The sequence below is a fragment of the Mirounga angustirostris genome, unplaced genomic scaffold, assembly GCF_029215605.1.
Source record: "Mirounga angustirostris isolate CCGP_5_RB_7025 unplaced genomic scaffold, mMirAng1.0.hap1 SCAF_6, whole genome shotgun sequence".
Classification (NCBI taxonomy): domain Eukaryota; kingdom Metazoa; phylum Chordata; class Mammalia; order Carnivora; family Phocidae; genus Mirounga; species Mirounga angustirostris.
In genome coordinates this window covers 101434277-101454728 of record NW_026991714.1, presented here as the reverse complement: position 1 = coordinate 101454728, position 20452 = coordinate 101434277, and the positions used below count along the sequence as shown (strand labels likewise).

The 20452-nt window shown below is 41.0% G+C and overlaps 1 protein-coding gene across 7 annotated transcripts in view; it reads left to right on the top strand.

Moving 5' to 3' along the window:
- Nucleotides 1-20452, top strand: part of ASCC1 (activating signal cointegrator 1 complex subunit 1) — a 108504-nt gene that overhangs the window by 59975 nt on the left and 28077 nt on the right. For 6 of the 7 annotated variants that reach the window (XM_064594790.1, XM_064594789.1, XM_064594788.1 and 3 more), the window contains exons 8-9: nt 13003-13127; nt 19883-19968. In XM_064594790.1, coding sequence (XP_064450860.1) covers nt 13003-13127; nt 19883-19968 — 211 coding nt within the window. The remainder of the gene's footprint in view (nt 1-13002; nt 13128-19882; nt 19969-20452) is intronic. The other variant, XM_064594792.1, reaches the window with a different exon arrangement.

The following is a 20452-nucleotide window of genomic DNA, read 5'->3' as shown; positions in this document are numbered from 1 at the left end:
TAAGAGATCTTGCAGCTTTTGTTTTCAAAGTTAATCTCTTAGGACACGGTTGCTCTTTAGGGAAGTCCAAACTTTCCAGCTGGAAAAAGAGACCACAAGGAAAAGAATTAAGGTGTCCCAGTCGACAGCCAGAAAACCAAGGCTCCAGACATGTGAGTAGGACCATCTTAGATCCTGCAGATCCACTCTAGCTGTCCAAAGAGGAAACAGACAAAAAAAAGTAAATAAAATAGTTATAAATTATAGTAGATTCTATAAAAGAAACAAACAAGAGGATGAAAAGAATAACATAGGGGACCTACTTCAGATGCAATGGCCAGCGGAGGCATCTCTAAGGAGTTGACATTTGAGTTCAGACTTAAAAGACACAAAGTGTACTAGACAGAGGAAAGAGCAAGTGCAAAGACCTCAAGAGAGAGCTTAGTGTGTTTCAGCACTTAAAGAAGACCAGGGAGATGAGGCCAGAGAGGCAGGCAGAGATTTGATTACACAAAGTCTAGACGGTAAAGAATTTGTATTGTTTCCCTAGGTGCACCAAAGGGTATTAAGCAATATAGTGACATGATCTATCATTTTAAAAAGGTAATGTGTGGTAGAATGGATTAGAGGGGGAAAGAATGCAAGTGGAGAAATCAGGTCATATTGCAGTCCAGGCTAGAGTTGAAAGTAAGTAGCCAGGTTAGAGTGATGACAATGAAGAAAAAAAAATAAAACGATACCATCCATTTACGGTAGCATCAAAGCCCATAAGGTACTTAGGAAATAACAACAAAGTATGTGTAAGACCTTTTTGCAGAAAATTATAAATTATAAATAGATTATTCATGTTCATTGATAGACTTAGTTTCATAAAGATATCAGTTCTCCTCAGGGACGCCTGGGTGGCTCAGTCGGTTAAGCGTCTGCCTTCGGCTCGGGTCATGATCCCAGGGTGCTGGGATTGAGTCCCGCAAGGGGCTCCTTGCTCAGTGGGGAGCCTGCTTCTCCCTCTGCCTGCCGCTCCCCCTGCTTGTGCTCTCTGACAAATAAATAAATAAAATCTTTAAAAAAAAAGTATCAGTTCTCCTCAAACGGTTCTATATAAATTTAATGCAATTATAAGACTACATATGTAATTGAAAAGAAGAGCCAGGAGCTGGAGGGGGAGTATTTAAAAGTCATTATAGGAATCCAGGTGAGAAACAAGGTCTGAACTAGAACAGTAGTGATGAGAATTGTTATATAGATTCAAGAAGAGTCAACTCTGATTGATTGGGCAGTTTTCTAAAGGTGGAGTGTAGGAATCAGATGAATATGATCCATTATAACTAAGCTGGTTAATCTCAGGAATACAAAGATGAATTAAGACCAGGAAATCTAATAACATCCAACTCAGCAGAACAAATTTAAAAATAGTATCTCAATACATGCCTTAAAGGCTTTTGATGAAATTAAGCCTATTTATTTTTCATTTAAAACTTTCAGAAAATAGAAAGATATTGCCTAATATGATAAATATCTGTTTTAAAGCAGAAACCAACAATCCTATTGAATGGTAGTTTATTGGGCTTATTATTGCCATTATAATCAGAAATAAAGCATGATTGGGGCGCCTGGGTGGCTCAGTCGGTTGAGCGACTGCCTTCGGCTCAGGTCATGATCCCAGGGTCCTGGGATCGAGTCCCACATCAGGCTCCCTGCTCGGCGGGAAGCCTGCTTCTCCCTCTCCCACTCCCCCTGCTTGTGTTCCCTCTCTCGCTGTCTCTCTCTCTGTCAAATAAATAAATAAAATCTTTAAAAAAAAAAAAAAAAGAAAGCATGATTGCCTGTAATAACCATTACTCTTAAACACATTGTTCGGAAAGTTCACACTAAATCCTAAACTATAAAACAGAGGATGGTTGAAGACAAAAATTGCTGTTGAGGATAACGTTATAGTCTACTAAAAAAAGCGCTAAAATTGATAAGAGAGCGGTAAAAGTGCTAATAAGTGGTTGGACAAAAGATAAATACCCAAAAATAAATAGTACTAACAAAATAGACACCATAAGAGATACACAGATGGGTAAAATGACCCTTACCTGAAGGATCCTGAATCTGCTTAAGCACTAAACTATGAAAAGAAAACACACAAATTTTAAAAATAGAAGAAAACTAAGTAGATGTTTGACGAGTGACATGAGAAGGTCCCTGCTGGTAAAGCTATAAATAAGGACTTTCCAGAAAGCAAACTGGCACTTTTATTTTATACTTCCTGGATTTGCTAATTCTCCCCACAGGAATTTTTCTAGTGGAATTAATCAGATATGTGGACAGATCTCTATGTGTGGGAGATCTCTGTATGTGTAATACCTATTACAGTATTGCATGTGGCAGTATATACTGGAAACAATCTAAATCAACATCACAATCAGATGAGTGGGAAATAAACTATAGAACATCTATAGAATAGAGAATGCTAGGGATCAACTAAAAATGATGTCTTGGAAAAATGGAAAATATTCACTATAGAGTATTATCTGATGAAACAGATTACAAGATAATTTGTAGATATGCATTTACTTTTCCCTCAAAAGTGGGAAAAGAGCAAGAGAGAAATAAATCAGTTAATCTCAATACATAAAAATCTTATCAGTGGTTCTTTCCGGATAGCAAGTGATTTTTTTTTTTTTTAGATTATCTGATTCTTTTTTTTTTTTTTCAATAATGTTGGTATAACAGGCAAGTGTTGTTCAGGTTTACTTGGTCAGGTCAGGGTCAGTAGTAATTAGCGTGTATTTGTAAGGGGTAGAATTACGGTTTGACCTCGCTCTAACTGTGAAGCCTGTGCTCATGCTGGGGCAGAAGAGGGGATTAAGAACAGTTGGAAACAGACTACTCTTTCGAGAAGTTTGGTGAAAAGAAGATGAGAGTGTACGTGTATGTGTGCAGTTAGAGTTAAATTCCACAGCAGTGCAGCCTGGCATATCTCTGTACCATCTTTCAGTTTGCCATCTTCCTTTCACACCCAAGCTGCTGCTGCTTCCTTTTTTTTTTTTTTAAGATTTTATTTTTAAGTTATCTCAACACCCGATGTAGGGCTCGAACCCACAACCCCGAGATCAAGAGTTGCACGCTCTACCGACTGAGCCAGACAGGCACCCCAAAGCTGCTGCTTTTTGCATTGTTTTCTTTTATGAAAGTATAGGCTTACACATGGGTAAAGTGAAAATTAACTGGCTCCCTTTCCCCCTGCTCTGCCCCTCTCCGTGTTCCTCCCCAGTAGATGGTAAGCAGAACAAACATGCTGAGAGTCATTGCCTACTGTGCATATCATTTTACACAAACAGGACATTACACACATGACTTAACAGTTCATTCTTCCTATGACACATAACCTAGAAGTTACTTTTACGTCAGTGTGTATAGATCTCATGAAATACAATTACATTTGTCCTTTTTTTTTTTTTTAAATGTTTTATTTATTTATTCATGAAAGTCAGAGAGAGAGAGAGAGGCAGAGGAAGAGGGAGAAGCAGGCTCCCCACCTAGCAGGGAGCCCGATGCGGGACTTGATCCCAGAACCCAGGGATCATGACCTGAGCCGAAGGCAGACGCTTAACCGTCTGAGCCACCCAGGCGCCCCTACACTTGTCCTTCTAAGCCATAGCCTGTGATAGGACTTATTTGCTTAAAAATCTTCCAGCAGAAATGCAAATCCAGACTACAATGAGATATCACCTCATATGCGTCAGAATGGCTAAAATCAACAACACAAGAAACAACAGGTGTTGGCAAGCATGTGGAGAAAGGGGAATCTTCTTGCACTGTTGGTGGGAATGCAGACTGGTGCAGCCGCTCTGGAAAACAGTACGGAGGTTCCTCAAAAGTTAAAAATAGAACTACCCTATGATCTAGCAATTGCACTGTTTTCCGAAAGAATACAAAGGTATTTTTCCCAAAGAATACAAAAATACTAATTCAGAGGGATACATGCACCCTGATGTTTATAGCAGCATTACCAACACTAGTCAAATTATGGAAACAGCTCAGGTATCCATTGATAAATAGATAAAGAAGATGTGATGTGTGTGGGTAAAGTAGGTGATGGGGATTAATGAGTGCACTTGTGATGAGCACCAGGTGTCGTATGGAAATGTTGAATCACTATATTTACACTAATACTACTCTGTATGTTAATTAACATTAACAGAGCTGGAAATTTTACTGAAATTTATTTTATTTTTTTTTAAGATTTTATTTATTTGACACAGAGAGAGAGACATAGAAAGAGAGGGAACACAAGCAGGAGGAGTGGGAGAGGGAGAAGCAGGCTTCCCGCCGAGCAGGAAGCCCGATGCGGGGCTCGATCCCAGGATTCTGGGATCATGACCCGAGCCAAAGGCAGACGCTCAATGACTGAGCCACCCAGGCGCCCCAATTAACTGGAATTTAAATAAAAAAGAGAGAGAGAGAGAAAAATCTCCCATCCTTTCACATCATCTTTTGAATTAATTCATATTCCTCAGTCTAGCATTCAAGATCTTCTGGTATGAGATAATCTTCCGGTAAGACCAACTTAATATTTCAATTTAATCTTCCACTACCTTGCACTTGGCCAAGCCCAGGCCAACTTCACCACTTATTGATGATTCTTTGTGTCTTTGTTAATAATTGTTTCTTGTGACTAAAACTTCTTTCCTGTTACTTCTCATCTTTTTGTGTTCACATGCCGTCTTTCCTTAATGCTATCCTTTCTTTTTCCTTTTCTTAAGTAGACTATAAGATTCTTCATGGCAGGGCGTACTCTTCTTCAGCATTGCATATCCAGTGCCTTTTATAACTCAGGTTCATAGATGTTCAGTGAATGTTTGTTATGTACTTAATTCACTCATTCTGCAGATACACAAAATGAATTGGGTACAGTTAGCTTTTTGTCCTAAGCCCATCCTCCTAATAGCCTGTTCTCGTTCCAACCCAACTGTACTCTCTTCAACGTTTAAATTACCTGAAGCACCTTGTATTTTTTGTGTCATTACCAAAGTCTTCCTTTATAGTTACCTTAATTGATTGCAAGCTCCTTAATAACAAGGACTATGTTTGCTTAGTTTTTTATTTTTGTAATGACTAGCATAATGACTGTATACAGTAAGCACTCAGGAAATACTACTTAGTATGGAACTGAATCAAACTGGGAAAAAAAATTCCCAAACAGAAGCCTGGAATTTGCACTTTCTAGGGAGTTGGTGATCTTTCTGCAGTACAAATCCGTATCTGTAAAGATGGCTCTGGGATGCTTGAGCTTTGGAGCACTTACAGGTCTTTAGGAGCTTAGATTTAAGGCACGAATAACTGGCTTCTGTTTCCAAACTCTAAGCACTATCTAAATAATAAAGTTGCTTAAGAATACATAATTTTTCTCATAGCAGCCCTGTATTTTTAATTCATTTATGAGGAACCAAAGGCTCTGTGACTCATAGTCAAACAGGAAGGGATCAGTGAAGTAAGAATTGAAAGACTGTACTCTTAGAAATATATGGACATATTGTTAAATGTATTATCTGTGACATCAACCTGAAATTTAGTGACTGTACCCAAGTACTCTTAAGTTCTTTTACTAGAACCCCAAAATATTTGTCATCAATGAATCATGCATGCATGCAATAACTATTGAGAACTGATTATGTGTCAGGCATTAATTTAGGTGCAAAGATAAAGCAATGAATAAGATAAAGAGCCAACCTTTGTGGAATGCACAGTGAATTGGTAACAGCAAAACTGACCTGGATTCTGGTCTCTTTGCCCTGACTTTGAGCAACTCATCCTGTCTATGCTTCATTTCCTCTTGCGTAAAATGAGAGGTTAGACTAGAACTTTTTAAAGGACTTTAGTTTCTTCAAAGTCTTAAGTTTGTGAATTGGACAGAAATCTTAATTTTCCTGAAAGACAGAGCTGGAAATTGGTTTCTTTCATTTAGTTTATTTCCTTCCTCTAATATTTCCTGTTCCCTGTTTCTATCTAACTGAACTCCCTAATCACTTCTTTTTCTTTAATAGAGGAGAAAGAAAAGAGAGGCATCATTCTGCTGTGATTTATGGGTTTTTTTTTTTAAGATTTTATTTATTTATTTGAGAAAGAGAGAGAGCACGAATGGGGGGAGGAGCAGAGGGAGAGGAACAAGCTGACTCTGCATTGAGCCTGATGCGGGGCTCGACCCCACGACACTGAGACCACTACCTAAGCCAAAATCAAGAGTTGGATGCTTAACCGACTGAGCTACCCAGGTGCCGCTCTGCTGTGATTTGTAATTGAGGTGGATTTTGCAGTGCTTGATTATGTTCAGACTTAGGTTGTAATGCTTAGAAGTGTTCCAAAACTTTGTGGTTCTCTCATGGTGTTAATTAGAAACCTCAGAACCAATATAATGTAGATCTTTGCTTGGAGGTCCACATGCACAGTTAATTAAATCATTAACTATAAAATCAGGGTTATGTGCAGCATGAATATATTTCATTTTCCCCTTAGGAAAGTAGGGACTAAGTCGTTTCCATGAGTCAGCCCTCTTTTTCCATCCTTATCGATATTTTATTGGTTAGCCTTTCTCATTGCTCCTCTGAAAGGTATCTAAAATGATATTTAAAAAAATCCTCCATGACAGAAAAATATTTGGGGTACATTAAGTGAAATAAGTTTAGAAAAATGTTTTGTCTTTTTGAAATTGATTATATATCTGTAGAAAAAGACTAAAAATTATATAACAAAACTTAAGTGTTTCTATGTGGATGGCCAGGTTATGATCTCCTTTTTATGCTTCTCTTCATTTTCAGTATTATTTTGTAATCAGAGAAAAAATTGAGACCACTATGTCAGGAAGCATATCTCTCTTAACTGGCTTCCCATGCCTTTGGTTTTGTCTGCGAATCTTGCTTCTTACTGGCCCTCCTTGGTTTCCTGTGGCCTACCCAGTAAGATTTCAACCCGCCCTGGCCCCAGGAGCCTCCACAGCCTGGCTTTGCTCAGCCTGCTTTTCCATTTCATCACTGCCCTTCCCTTTCTACAGATGTCTCGCGAATCCTTGGACGTATTGTTCTCTTTGATATTCAGTCTTTCAGATGTTGAGGACAAAAATGCTTCTAGAATCACCTTCCACTCTTGACGATAGCATATCAGAAAAGCTTCCACTTCTCACCACCTCCACCCCTGCCACCCCAGCCATCTGGTTGTTGCGAAGGTCTCCTAACCGCCTTCTTGCTTCATCCTCACTCCACCACTGTCCTCCGCATGGCAGCCAGAGGTTTCTTTCTAAAATGTCAGTCAGATCATGTCATTCTTCTGCTGAAAACACTCTAAAAGCTCCCACCTTACTCCATAAAAACTAGTCTTTTCAGGGGCGCCTGGGTGGCTCAGTCATTAAATGTCTGCCTTCGGCTCGGGTCATGATCCCAGGGTCCTGAGATAGAGCTCCGCATCAGGCTCCCTGCTCAGCGGGAAGCCTGCTTCTCCCTCTCCCACTCCCCCTGCTTGTGTTTCCTCTCTCGCTGTCTCTCTCTGTGTCAAATAAATAAATAAAATCTTAAAAACAAACGGGTGCCTGGGTAGCTCAGTCGGTTAAGCGTCTGCCTTTGGCTCAGGTCATGATCCTGGGGTCCTGGGATGGAGCCTTGCGTCAGGCTCCCTGCTCAGCAGGGAGTCTGCTTCTCCCTCTCCCAACTCCCCCTGCTTGTGTTCCTGCTCTTGCTATCTCTCTCTGTCAAATAAATAAATAAAATCCTTTAAAAAACAAACAAACAAAAAACTAGTCTTTATAGGGGCCTATGAGCCCTATGTAAGCCCCATGTGACATGATCCTCCCCGCCTCTCCAGCCTCAGCTCCACTCCATACATTGGCTTTTACCTATTCCTCAGTCGTACCGCACACATGCTGCCTCACAGGTCTGTCTTTGCTGTTCCTTTTCTATGCAATGCTGATCCCTCGAGTCTCTGCTCACATGTCACTGCCTAAGGGAGGCCTTCCCCGATCACCCTGTATAAAATGGCCCATGTACTCCCAGTGGTATTCTCATCCCTCTTTCCTGTTCCATTTTCTTCACGGCGCATACCACCACCTGATGTAGTATGCGTATATGTGTCTACTGCCCATCTGCCTCCTTCCACTAGTGTGTAAGCTGCTCAAGGCAGAGGCTTGTTCACCTCTGTATTCCCATCCCCTGGGGCACATCAGTCCTTCCTGTCTCCTTCGAGATCTTATTCCGTCAATTCCCTCTTTTGCCTGAAGTTTTATCTTTCTTCTCTGTTGGATAATTTCTTGTTCTCAGTAGGCATTTTCAGTTCTTTCTCCTCATCGAAAACAAACACAAACAACCTGCCCTCAACTCTGTACATTTGAATTCTCAAGGCATTGGTTTCCCTGCTTCCTTTCGAGTTTCTGGAAAGAGTTGATGTGCACTTAGCCCCTCCCCCCTCCGGTTTCTGCCTGGGTCCTCGTACCAAGGCTTCCTTCCATCTTGCGTGCTAGCACAGCTGCTTCCGCACAGGTCTGCAGTACGCTGTGACTGTGAGAAGTAAGTAGGCCGTGTTGGGTTCCTGTTCTGATTTATTTATTTGAGAAAGACAGAGAGCATGAATGGGGGAGGAGCCTTTCTGTGGCATTGTACTGTGCTGATTTTTTTTTTCCCTCCTGTAATTCTCCTTTCAGCCTTTTTGAAGTCCTCTTCTGAAGTCTTTTTCTTTTTTTTAAAAAATATTTTATTTATTTTTTTTGACAGAGAGACAGCGAGAGATGGAACACAAGCAGGGGGAGTGGGAGAGGGAGAAGCAGACTCCCCGCAAAGCAGGGAGCCCGATGCGGGGCTCAATCCCAGGACCCTGGGATCATGACCTGAGCCAAAGGCAGACGCTTAACGACTGAGCCACCTAGGCGCCCCTGAAGTCTTTTCTGATTCCTCTTTGCTGATGATCTTTGCTGGTTCCTTCTCTGCCCCTTCCATAGGAGTGTCCCTTAAGGCTCCATCCTTAGCTGTCCCTATGGCTTACTGTAAATCCTCCTTCCCACTGTAACTGCATCTAACCCATGCTTTTACTTACTGCTTTCGCACTCATGACTCCCAAATCTGTATCTTTTTTTTTTTTTTTTAAGATTTTATTTATTTGAGAGAGAGTGTGTGCACGGGGGTGGGGGGTGGGGGGAGGAGCAGAGGGAGAATCTCTAGCAGACTCTGCACTGAGCGCAGCCCGACACGGGGCTCAGTCTCATGACCCTGAGATCATGACCTGAGCTGAAATCAAGAGGACGCTTACCCGACTGAGCCACCGAGGTACCCCTCAGATCTGTATCTTTTGTCCAGATTTTTCTCTTGTGTTTCAGGCTTGTATTTCCATCCCTCTCCTGGACCTGTCCTACTTGATGTCCCATGTCACATATTCAAAAGCTACACAGCATTAATTCTCTCCTTGGAATGACATAGCATAACAATAGCAATTGCTTCTCCACAGCTGCCCATCTTGGTCAGTGGCCCACCTGGTCATGTAAGGCAGACTCTTGTGAGTCACCTCAGCTGCTCTCTGTGCTTGAATGCAGCCATGTCTGAGGGCACCGGCTTCTCTTTCACACAGCTCTTGTGAAGCCGTTCTCTTGTCTTGGTTCTCATTGCCCCTGCCATAGTTTAGGTGTTCCTCCTTTTCCCCCTTCATAGCACAGTCCTTAAAGCCCATACTCTGAAGCCCGATGGCATGGGTTCTGATTTTGGATCTGTCACGTATTAGTTATGTGACTTTGGTCAAGTTTTATAACTTCTCTGTGCCTCAGTTCCCTCATTAGTAAAATAGGGATAATAATACATTGTGAGGATGAAATGTGTTAACAGATATCGAGTGCTTAAAATAATGCCTGACACTGTTCTAGCCACCCTCTCTCTCTCCGGTCTGTTCTTCTAAAATGTTTTCTACTCTGCTACGGCATCAGCTTTCAGAAACGGACATCTGACCACATCATTCTCTTCTTAAAATCTCTGTGGCTTCTGATGGTCTGACCACCACTTCTACCCAGTTCGTCTCCATTGTTCCTTTTCCTTCGCTCACTGCTACAGCTATATTCAGTAATCAGCAGTTTTCCAAATATGATGTGACCGTGCGTGCTTTGGCATCTTTGTACTATTTCTTCTGCTCGAAGTGTTTTTCCTTACCAGTTTTATCTGCGAGTCTTCGGCGATCCTTCACGACCATGTTTATTTTATTTTTTACATTTACTTCCCACTTTTTTTAAGAGAGAGTGTGTGTGTAAGTGGGGGGAATGGCAGAGGGAGAGAACCTCAAGCAGACTCCCTGCCAAGCATGCAGCACGACTTGGGGGCTCAATCTCACAACCTATGAGATTTGACCTGAGCCGAAACCAGGAGTCGGACACCCAACTGACTGAACCACCCAGGCGCTCCTCACTTCTCACTTTTTAACCAGTCACATCCATCAATTAACCAATCACAGCCAGTAGTTACTGAAACCCAAGTATAATGGTGTTCTGGAAGATACAAGAAAATATAACATGCTCTTGAGGAGCATGCAATCTAGTAGGGGAACAGGACAGAGAGACTTGAAACAGCAAGAGACTGTCCCTGAGAATGCTAAGTAGAGCACACATAAGTAGAGTGGCATTTCAAAGAAGGGCAGAATCACCGCTCACAGATACAGGGGAGTGAATGGGGTCTTAGGGGGTTTAGAAAGGCTTCATGGAAGAGTGAGATTTGAGTTGGGCCTGGAAGGATGATAAGATCTGCATAGGTGGAGGGAGGGGGTGGATCCTGTGGCTCAGAGAACAGAAGGCACAGAGGTGGCAGTTGTCAAGCTGAGTGGAGGAAGCCCGATAAGAAAACGTGCGTGTTGAGTAGTGCTGAGGTCACGAGGCCGTGTGGAGTCACGGGGTTCTCCAGAGCCCGGAGCATCTTGAGGGACTGGTGTGTTGTAATGTTCTACCCTGTGCCGGGCCACACTGGAGCCTGACGCAAAGGGATAACTCAGCAACATTGATCTCATCTTCATTCAAAATTTTGGTATTCTGTTCATCATGGATTTTTTTTTTTTGGCATTAAATTTGATTTTTTAAAATATTGCATTAAAACATGATTTATTTTGGTTACTGCATTTTTTGGCACCCCGTTAAATTTGTGCCCGAGGTCATTTCCTCACTTACTTCGGCCCTAGTCCCAGCCCTGTGTTCTGGTCCTGAAGTTCAGTAGAGGGGACATGGGTATTTACTTTATTGTTATTATTATTAATTATGGCTTACTCATGTTATACATGTTTCTTGATTAGTAGACAGTATTTCATAAAAAGCAATTAAGGTAAATTAGGATTTTAAGAAGATTAATTTGGAACTTTGGAGCCTGAAAACCATGAAAGGGAAAATAATTATGTTTCCGAGTCAATTTCTGGGGCACAGTAACTTTCTTTTGCTGCAGTGCATGCAGTGCAAGCAAAAAGAGTTGTTTTGCTCATGTCTAAATTCGGGAGGAGATCCCTGGAGGGTCGGGGTACTAGAGGCTGCTGTCCACTTGGAGACAGACATCAAGCAACTGAGTTGCTGCAGCTGGAGTGTTCTGCCTGAGGCAGGCTCCCACAAATGGGCTGCACAGGCTAGGCTTGGCCCCCATCTCACATAAAGCAAACCTGTCTAGCCCTGCTCAAGAAGTAGCTGCTCACTGGCCACAATGCTTACACTGTGGGCCATTACACGTGGGCCATGGCCCAAGAAGCAATGGAAGACTCATGAACTCTAAATTTCTCAGGGCTACCTGTATCCAGGAAAGAGGTGATGTTTGACACGAAGAGTATTACTAGTACATCTAAAAATGGGAAATCTATTGTTCATTAGTACACTCGTGACTCACAGGAGATGATTTGGCACCAGAGAAGTCAGTGAGCATCAGCACAAATCTCAGAGAAGGCTGAGGGGAAGGTTGTAAGGGGCAGGCTGCATCCTGTGACTGCCACCAGGCGCACTGCCCTGTCATTTCATGGGGACCCGCCACATATCCAGCACAAGCTGCTTCAGTCTCAGAGTAGACATTCTGGCACAATGTGTAGAAGCCAAGGCCTGCATTTTACCATCAGATGAGTGGGTAGTCACAGAAAATGGCTGCTTCCTGAGGCCTCGGACCATCATCTGCTCACCACACACCTGCTAGATTGCTGACCCCTCTTGTCGGCATAGCCAGCAAAGTTGTTCTTCAGAACTGAAGGAGAGATAAACGAGTTTTCCAGACAAACAAAAGCTGATGGAGTTCATCACCACTACAGTGGCCTTACAAGAAATGTTAAAGGGAGTTCTTCAGGCTATTGAGCAAAACACCTGAACAGCATGAAAACTTCTGTGCAAGAATTGCTTTTGGGAGAGGTATTAGAATGAATGGCCATCGTCAAGCTAGAACTCAGCCACTGCAGGACCCTTATTGCTTAGAGCTACCTGGAGTCCACATGGGGAAGAGTCATGCAGCCTGTGGATTTTCCTATAGTTGTCTTTATCGGTACTCCACTTCAGTCTCGGTGAAACACTGGGATAGTGTCCAAGGCTACTGGGATCTTCAAAGTGCAGGCTCCTTCCCAGGGAGCAAATGTCTTAGAATCGTACCAGACCTCCTTTGATCCTGGCAGAAACATACTGACTACATGGTAGAGTTAGGTTCTCTGACTGGATGAAGCCATAAAGCACTTCTTTTTAGGCAACTCTCTGTTGAGTCTGGCTTCTTGAGCCCTATCCTGAGATGCTGAGCTTCCATGTTCCTTCAAGATCATGTTTAAACCTCCTGTAAAAACCTTGCCCTCTCCATGTATGGTTGGTCCCTCCCTTAACACTCCTCATGATGTATTTCAGTGTTATGGTTTCCATGTCCATCTGTTCCACAAGGCTGTGAACACCGTGGTGGTGGGGAATGTAGCCTTTGCAGGGTCTTGAACAGTGATTGGCCCAGAACAGATACTCCGTCAACATTGAATCGGTAATCAGGGGTTCAGAGTTTACTAAGATTTTTATACTTCTTCCTTCAATTTCTTCAGGCTGCAGGAATTAGTCGATCGAGTGCTGGAACGTTTTCAGGCATCTGGACTAATAGTGAAAGAGTGGAATAGTGTGAAACTCCATGCGACAGTGATGAACACTCTATTCAGGAAGGACCCCAATGGTAAGTCCCCCATAGAACTGTAGCATAGTTTAGGATCAGCAAGGCCTTGTGATATCCCTGGGGTTCGAACAAGACGGGCTATCAAAGAATCTCTGGTAATCTTTATTTGAATCTTTAACTTGTTTTGTTGAGCACAGTGGAAGTGGTGAGGGAGATATCTAGTGTGGGAGTGTGACATTCCAGATCTTTGATTTCTGTTGCACATAGGGTTTCCAGATTTAGCAAAAAGAAATACAAAATGCCCAGGTAAATTTTAGGTACACGGTGAATAATTATTTTAGTATAAGTGTGTCTCTTGCACTACTCGGTGGTTTTTTGAAAAGAAGAAAGAAGGAAGGAAGATTAGCTAATAAAAGTAAAGGTTAGGCCAATGGTTCTCAACTACGGGCGACTTTGTGTGCCCCACCCCTCCCCCCGCCCCAGGACATTCGGTTGTCACACTTAGGGGTTGAGGGTGCATTGCTGCTGGCATCTAGTGGGAAGAGGCCAGGGATGCTGCTTAACTCTCTACAATGGACAGGACAGCACACCTCAACAAAGAAGTATCTAGAAATGTCAGTAGCACCAAGGTTGAGAAACCTGGTGTTAGAGTAATAATTTTTCCTCTCATGGAATCTGAGCCTTTATATAAAAATGCCTTGTTTTGACCCTTGATTTGGGATAATTATCTACATTTCAAAAAGTATTTTTCTTTTCTTCCATTGTCTTCTCCACCCTACCCCAGCTTTTCTAGCACATTCAGGATCTGTCTGATCAGGAGCCGCAAATTCAAATTATATGTAGCTTCTCCTTCTAAAACTTGTTTGAAATATATCAGCACTAAAATCCTATATTCAGATTTTATTTTCTTTGTTTAGGACCTGACCTTAGTTTTAGAAAGTTTAGGTTGGAAGAGGACTCCATCAGGACTTGAACCCATAAACTATTTGTAGATTTATACTTTAGGACAGTTTGTGTGTTCCTTTTTGTCAAAGGAACAGTTTGCACTGTGATGGTCCACTTATACACGGAATTCTTTCAATACCTACGGTATAGTACTGTAAACGTGTTTTCTGTTCCTTAAAATTTTCTTAATATTTTCTTTTTTCTTGGGGTGCCTGGATGGCTCAGTTGGTTAAGCGTCTGCCTTAGGCTCAGGTCATGATCCTGGAGTCCCAGGATCAAGCCCCGTATTGGGCTCCCCACTCAGCAGGGAGTCTGACCCTCCCCCCTCTCATACTCTCTCTTTCACTCTCTCAAATAAAAAAATCTTGAAAAAAATACTTTCTTCTTCTTGTTTATTGTAAGAATGCAGTATATAATACATATAACATACAAAATATGTATTAATTGACTGATTATATTATCAGTAAGGCTTTTGGCCAACAGTAGTAGTTTAGTTTTAGGGAAGTCAAAAGTTATACACGAATTTTCAACTACATGGGGGTTGGTGCCCCTAATCCCCATTGTTCAAGGGTCAACTGTACATCTTTTTATTTCTCTCGGATATATACCAAAGATCCCAACTGGAAGTCATTTAATATTAACCTGATTTTCTTTTCTTTTTTTTTTTTTTTAAGATTTTATTTATTTGTTTGACAGAGACAGCGAGAGAGGGAACACAAGCAGGGGGAGTGGGAGAGGGAGAAGCAGGCTTCCCGCCAAGCAGGGAGCCCGATGTGGGCCTCGATCCCAGGACCCTGGGACTATGACCTGAGCCGAAGGCAGATGCTTAACGACTGAGCCACCCAGGCACTCTAACCCGATTTTCTTAGAGCCACTGTAGGACTAAGAGATGTGTAACTGTCCACATTTTGGTTCTAGTGTTAATGTTTTGTGATGTTAGATTGTATTTTATTTAAGATTTTTCTAAATAAATCACTATTTTACCTTTGGGAGTACTGAGATCAAAAATGGTTCAAATGACTAAGTCAAAGCCCATAGACTCTTGTTTGGGTACTTAATAGAATCCAAAACTCTAGGGCACCTGGGTGGCTCAGTTGGTTAAGCGACTGCCTTCGGCTCAGGTCATGATCCTGGAGTCCCGGGATTGAGTCCCGCATCGGGCTCCCTGCTCTGCGGGGAGTCTGCTTCTCCCTCCGACCCTCCCCCCTCTCATGTGCTCTCTCTCATTCTCTCTCTCTCAAATAAATAAAAAAAAAAAGAATCCAAAACTCTATACTTGTTCTGATGGAATACTTTTTTTTTTTTCATTTGGGTAAAAAAAAAAAAGAATCCAAAACTCTATACTTGTTCTGATGGAATACTTTTTTTTTTTCATTTGGGTAGTAGTATTGCAGAAGAATATTTGGAATTTTTGGGAAAAAATTTCTGGACTATTTTATATTTGTATATGTATGTACCTTGTCCAGTGGGAACATTTAAAGGAGTTTGTGGTATTTATTTTGTTCTGGATGGTCAGTTTTAAGTTTGGAAATATACTTAGATCCTCTGAGGTGATGTACATTTTAACATCACTATGTAAAGTTCTAGAGCTCTAGAGTATACTCTAAATTCTTTGGTTCAGAAGATATATTGTATCCAGTACCATCCAGTAGAACTCCCTGTGATGATGGAAATATTCTGTACCTGTGATGTCCAATATGGTAGCCACTATCCACATGTAGTTATTGAGCAGAGGTGGCTGGTGAGGCTGAGGAAGTAAACTTTTCATTTTAATTAAATTAATTAAATTTAAATAATCACATGTGACTAGAGGCTACTAATTCGGACAGTGCAGGTATAGACAGTATTTTATTAGACATTTAATGCTATCAGCAGTACATTCTGAAAATGTCCTAGTCTTTAAATCTTACTTCAGAACTCCTAAGATATTCCATTATTAATAACCTTTTGACATAAAAGAGTTGAATTATGCGGGAATCTGTATCTTCTAAATTGTGTGGATCCAGATTTATATTCTATTAGCAGTAGAGCTCTATGTAAGAAAATGTTCTGTGTTCACGTCTAGTTATCCTCCGTAGTGTAGTGGTTATCACATTCGCCTCACACAGTCTAGTTATCCTTTCCTACTTAGAGGTAGTTTGAATATAACACCTTTATTGAGGTACAATTCACATATTATATGATTCACTCATTTAAAATATATAATTCAGGGTCGCCTGGGTGGCTCAGTCGGTTGAGCATCCGACTCTTGATTTTGGCTCAAGTCATTATCTCAGGGTCGTGAGATTGAGCCCCACATCGCGCTATGCACTTGGTGGGAGGTCTTCTTGAGGTTCTCTCTTTCCCCCTCCCTCTGCCCCTCTCCCTGCTCACATGTGCACACGTGCACACACGCTTTCTCCCTTCCTCAAATAAATAAATAAATCTTCAAAAAAATAACAAAATAAAAATAATGTAATTCAGTGATTTTTAGTGTAGTCAGAGTTACACAACCATTACCATGATCAGTTTTAGAACATTTTCATCAGAAACCCCATTGGCAGTGTGACTCCTCATTTCCTCCTAAAGTTTTAGTCCTAGGTACCATCAGTCTACTTTCTGTCCTATGAATTTGCCTTTTCTGGATATTTTGTATAAATAGACTCATGCAATATGTGATGTTCTGTGACTGGTTTCTTTCACCTAGCCTAATGTTTACAGGGTTCATCCATGTGATAACATGTATTATACCTCATTTCCTTTTTAGTGCTAAATAATCTTCCATTGTGTGGATATACCACATTTTATCCATTCCTCAGTTGATGGACATTTGTATTGTTTCTCCTTTTTGATTATTAGAGTTAATGCTGCTCTGAACAATTACAAGTTTTTGTATGGGGATATCTTTTCACTTCTCTTGGGTATATACTTAAGATTGAAATTTCTGGGTCCTATGGTAACCAGTGTTTAACTTTTTGAGGAACTTCCAGACTGTTTTCCAAAGTGACTGCACCACTTTACATTCCTACCAGCAGTGAACGAGGGTTCCATTTTCTCCACATCTTTGCTAACACTCGTTATTATCTATCTTTTTGATTATTGCCATCATTTTAGATGTGAGGTAGTATCTCATTTTAGTTTTGATTTGCTTTTCCCTGATGGCTAATGCAACTTACAGGTTTTGAACCTATCATTAAGCATTTCAGTCTTCAGGGGCGCCTGGGTGGCTCAGTTGGTTAAGCATCCAGCACTTGATTTTGGCTCAGGTTATGATCTCAGACTTGTGAGATCAAGCCCTGCGTGGGGCTCTGCGTTGGGTGTGGAGCCTGCTTAAGATAATCTCTTCCTCCGCCCTCACAAAAAAACCATTTCAATCTTCAGGTATCATGACTGCCTTTTTTTTTTTTTTAAGTAGGCTCCATGCCCAGCATGGAGCCCAATGAGGGGCTTGAACTCAGGACCCTGAGATCAAGACCTGTACTCAGATCAAGGGTTGGACGCTTAACTGACCAAGCCTCCCAGGTGCTCCTCATTACTGCTTTTTAATTGATATTTGTTTAGTATGGATTTACTTTAAAGTTTCACATCGCCTCTTGGGGCACCTGGGTGGTGCAGAGTGGGTTGAGTGTCTGACTCTCGGTTTTGACTCAGGTCATGATCTCAGGGTCGTGAGATTGAGCCCCACTTCGGGCTGTGTGCTCAGTGCAGAGTCTGCTTGGGATTTTCTCTCCTTCTCCCTCTGCCCCTCTCCCCGCCCCCCCCCCCCAAGTGTGCATGCACGTGCATGCTCTCGCTCTCTCAAATAAATAAATGAATCTTTAAAGTTTCACATCTCTTAACAGGGGACCTGTTTTTAATTTGTGAAATATACATGGTATTGGGATCTTTGATTAAGAGAATACTCTCTCATGAGAAGTTACTGAAGTGTAATTCCAGTGGGCTGGCTAACATATATTGTGCTCATGGCGTTAGCGGCCTAGATATACTTTACCAATTCTGACTTGGTAGTCTCCATCGATATATATAGTAAAAGAGCATATCAGAAGTGGAAATACAAATATTTTTGAGTGTCTGTTGGTGGGCAAGAAAGGGTTGATATTTTAGAAAATACTCTGAGGGTTAAATGTTTCTTAAGGATGCTTTGAATTTCCTATACCTTGGATTCTTCTCTGGTTGAATTTTTACTTGAAAAGGGCATAGAATAAGGTGTTTCACTCTTTCTTACCTGTCATCCCTTTCCTTTGAAATCCTTTTTCCTGCTATACTTTAAGGATGTCTTTTGGGATAAGCAAGCTAAATTAATACAGGGTCATAGATTTGCTGCATTTCTGTGTAGAATGTCTGTAAAGATACCTTTGATTGCAACTGAAAGGGGTTCTCTCATTTGGAGGGAGTCCTTAAACCAACCCACTTCATGTTGGTTGCAACCCAAATCAATGTCACCAGCATTTTGAGTACTTAATGTGTGAATTTTTGTATATTTTTACATACTTAAAAATGCATATAGCTTATACAAATCTTGGGTTTTTAGACCACAAGGAACCTTTGGAGATCACCTAGTCTTAACCTGTAACTGTGTAAATGAACTGAGGTCCATAGAGGAGACATAATTTGCCTAAGAATATGGCTCATTTTACACACAAACACACCCCCACATCTTCTTTATCCATTCATCTGCCGTTGGACATTTACGCTGCTTCCATATCTTGGCTATTGTAAATAATTCTGCAGTAAACATAGGGATACATATATCTTTTTGAATTAGTGTTTTCATTTTCTTTAAAGATGGAAGTGGAATTACTGGATTGTATGGTATTTCTATTTTACTTTTTTTTAAGGAAACTTCATACTCATGCTCCAGTTTGCATTCCCATTAGCAGTGCATGAAGTTTCCTTTTGCTCTATGTCCTTGCCAATACTTGTCATTTCTTGTCTTTTTGATGAATTGGTAAAGATGTGTGGGTGTGTGTGTACATGTATATACATACCCAACAGAATGCAACTCAGCCAAAAAAATAATGAACTTTGCCATTTGTGACAACATGGATGGACCAAGAGCATATTATGCAAAGTGAAATAAATCAGAGAAAGACAAATACCAAATGATTTTACTTATATATAGAATCTGTACATTTTTTAAAAAGATTATTTGTTTATTTATTATTTGAGAGAGAGAAGCAGACTCCCTGCTGAACAGAGAGCCTGACTTGGGGCTCGATCCCAGGACCCTGAGATCATGATCTGAGCCAAAGGCAGATGCTTAACTGACTGAGCCACCCAGGCACCCCTTTACTTATATGTAGAATCTAAAAAACAAACAAAAAACAAAAGCAGATGCATAAATATAGAGAACAAACTGGTGGTTGCCAGAGGGGAGATTGGGGTGGCGTTGGCAAAATAGGTAAAGGGGATTAAGAGGTACAAACTTCCAGTTATAAAATAAATAAGTTACAGAGGTGAAAAGTACAGCATAGGGAAGACAGCCAGTAATATTGTAATAACATTGTATGACAGATGGTGTGTGGCAGATGGTGGCTATACTTATCATGGTGAGCACTGAGTATGTATAGAATTGTCAAATCACTATGTTGTACACCTGAAATTAATATAACATTGTATGTCAACTATGCTTTAAAAAAAAGAATATGGGTAATTACATAGGTAACGTACCTTGAGTACTTGGATGGTGTTGAATGAATAAATGTATACTGAATTGATGACAGAGCTGAGGCTGGACTCTGGGCCTCTTGACTCAGACTGATGTTTTTCCCTCCTATTAAGCCATGTTCCAGATAGTACAGATTTTGCTAGTTGTACTATAGAAACCCAAAAGAAAACAAATGTAAATAACCCAAGCTTCTCTTATAACATTATCTTTGAAATATTTACAGCTGAAGGCAGGTACAATCTCTACACAGCGGATGGGAAATACATCTTCAAGGAGAGAGAATCATTTGATGGGCGAAACATTTTAAAGGTCAGTACGTAGCAGGGTGAATTGGAAATCCTTTGGTATGTGTCCTAAAACGAGGAAAACAAGTCGTTCTCCTTTTAACAATAAAGTATATTTTTCTCATGCTTCTCATGAGGATCATTGATTCAGAGGCCTGGCTAAAAAAAAAAAAAAAATTATTTTTTAATGTCCTAAAGGAAGAGAAATCTTTTTGAATCTGTTGAAGCTGTGATATCTCTTAGAGTACTTGAAATTGGTGAGTTCAGAAACAAGTACCCTGACTACATGGACTCACAGGAATACGTTGATTTTAACCTGGTGAGTTTTACTCTGTATTTTACCTCTAGAGGTCTGAGTTTGCAATTTTTTTTTTAAGTGAAAAAGAATTGTTTGTTTTGTTCTAGTAGACTTTTTTCTTCACCCACAGTCCCTCTCTAAAGTTGTTTTGTAATCTGTTTTTACTCAGGAATAGCCCATGTTTTGAAAAGTAGGTGGTCTCTTTCTGACA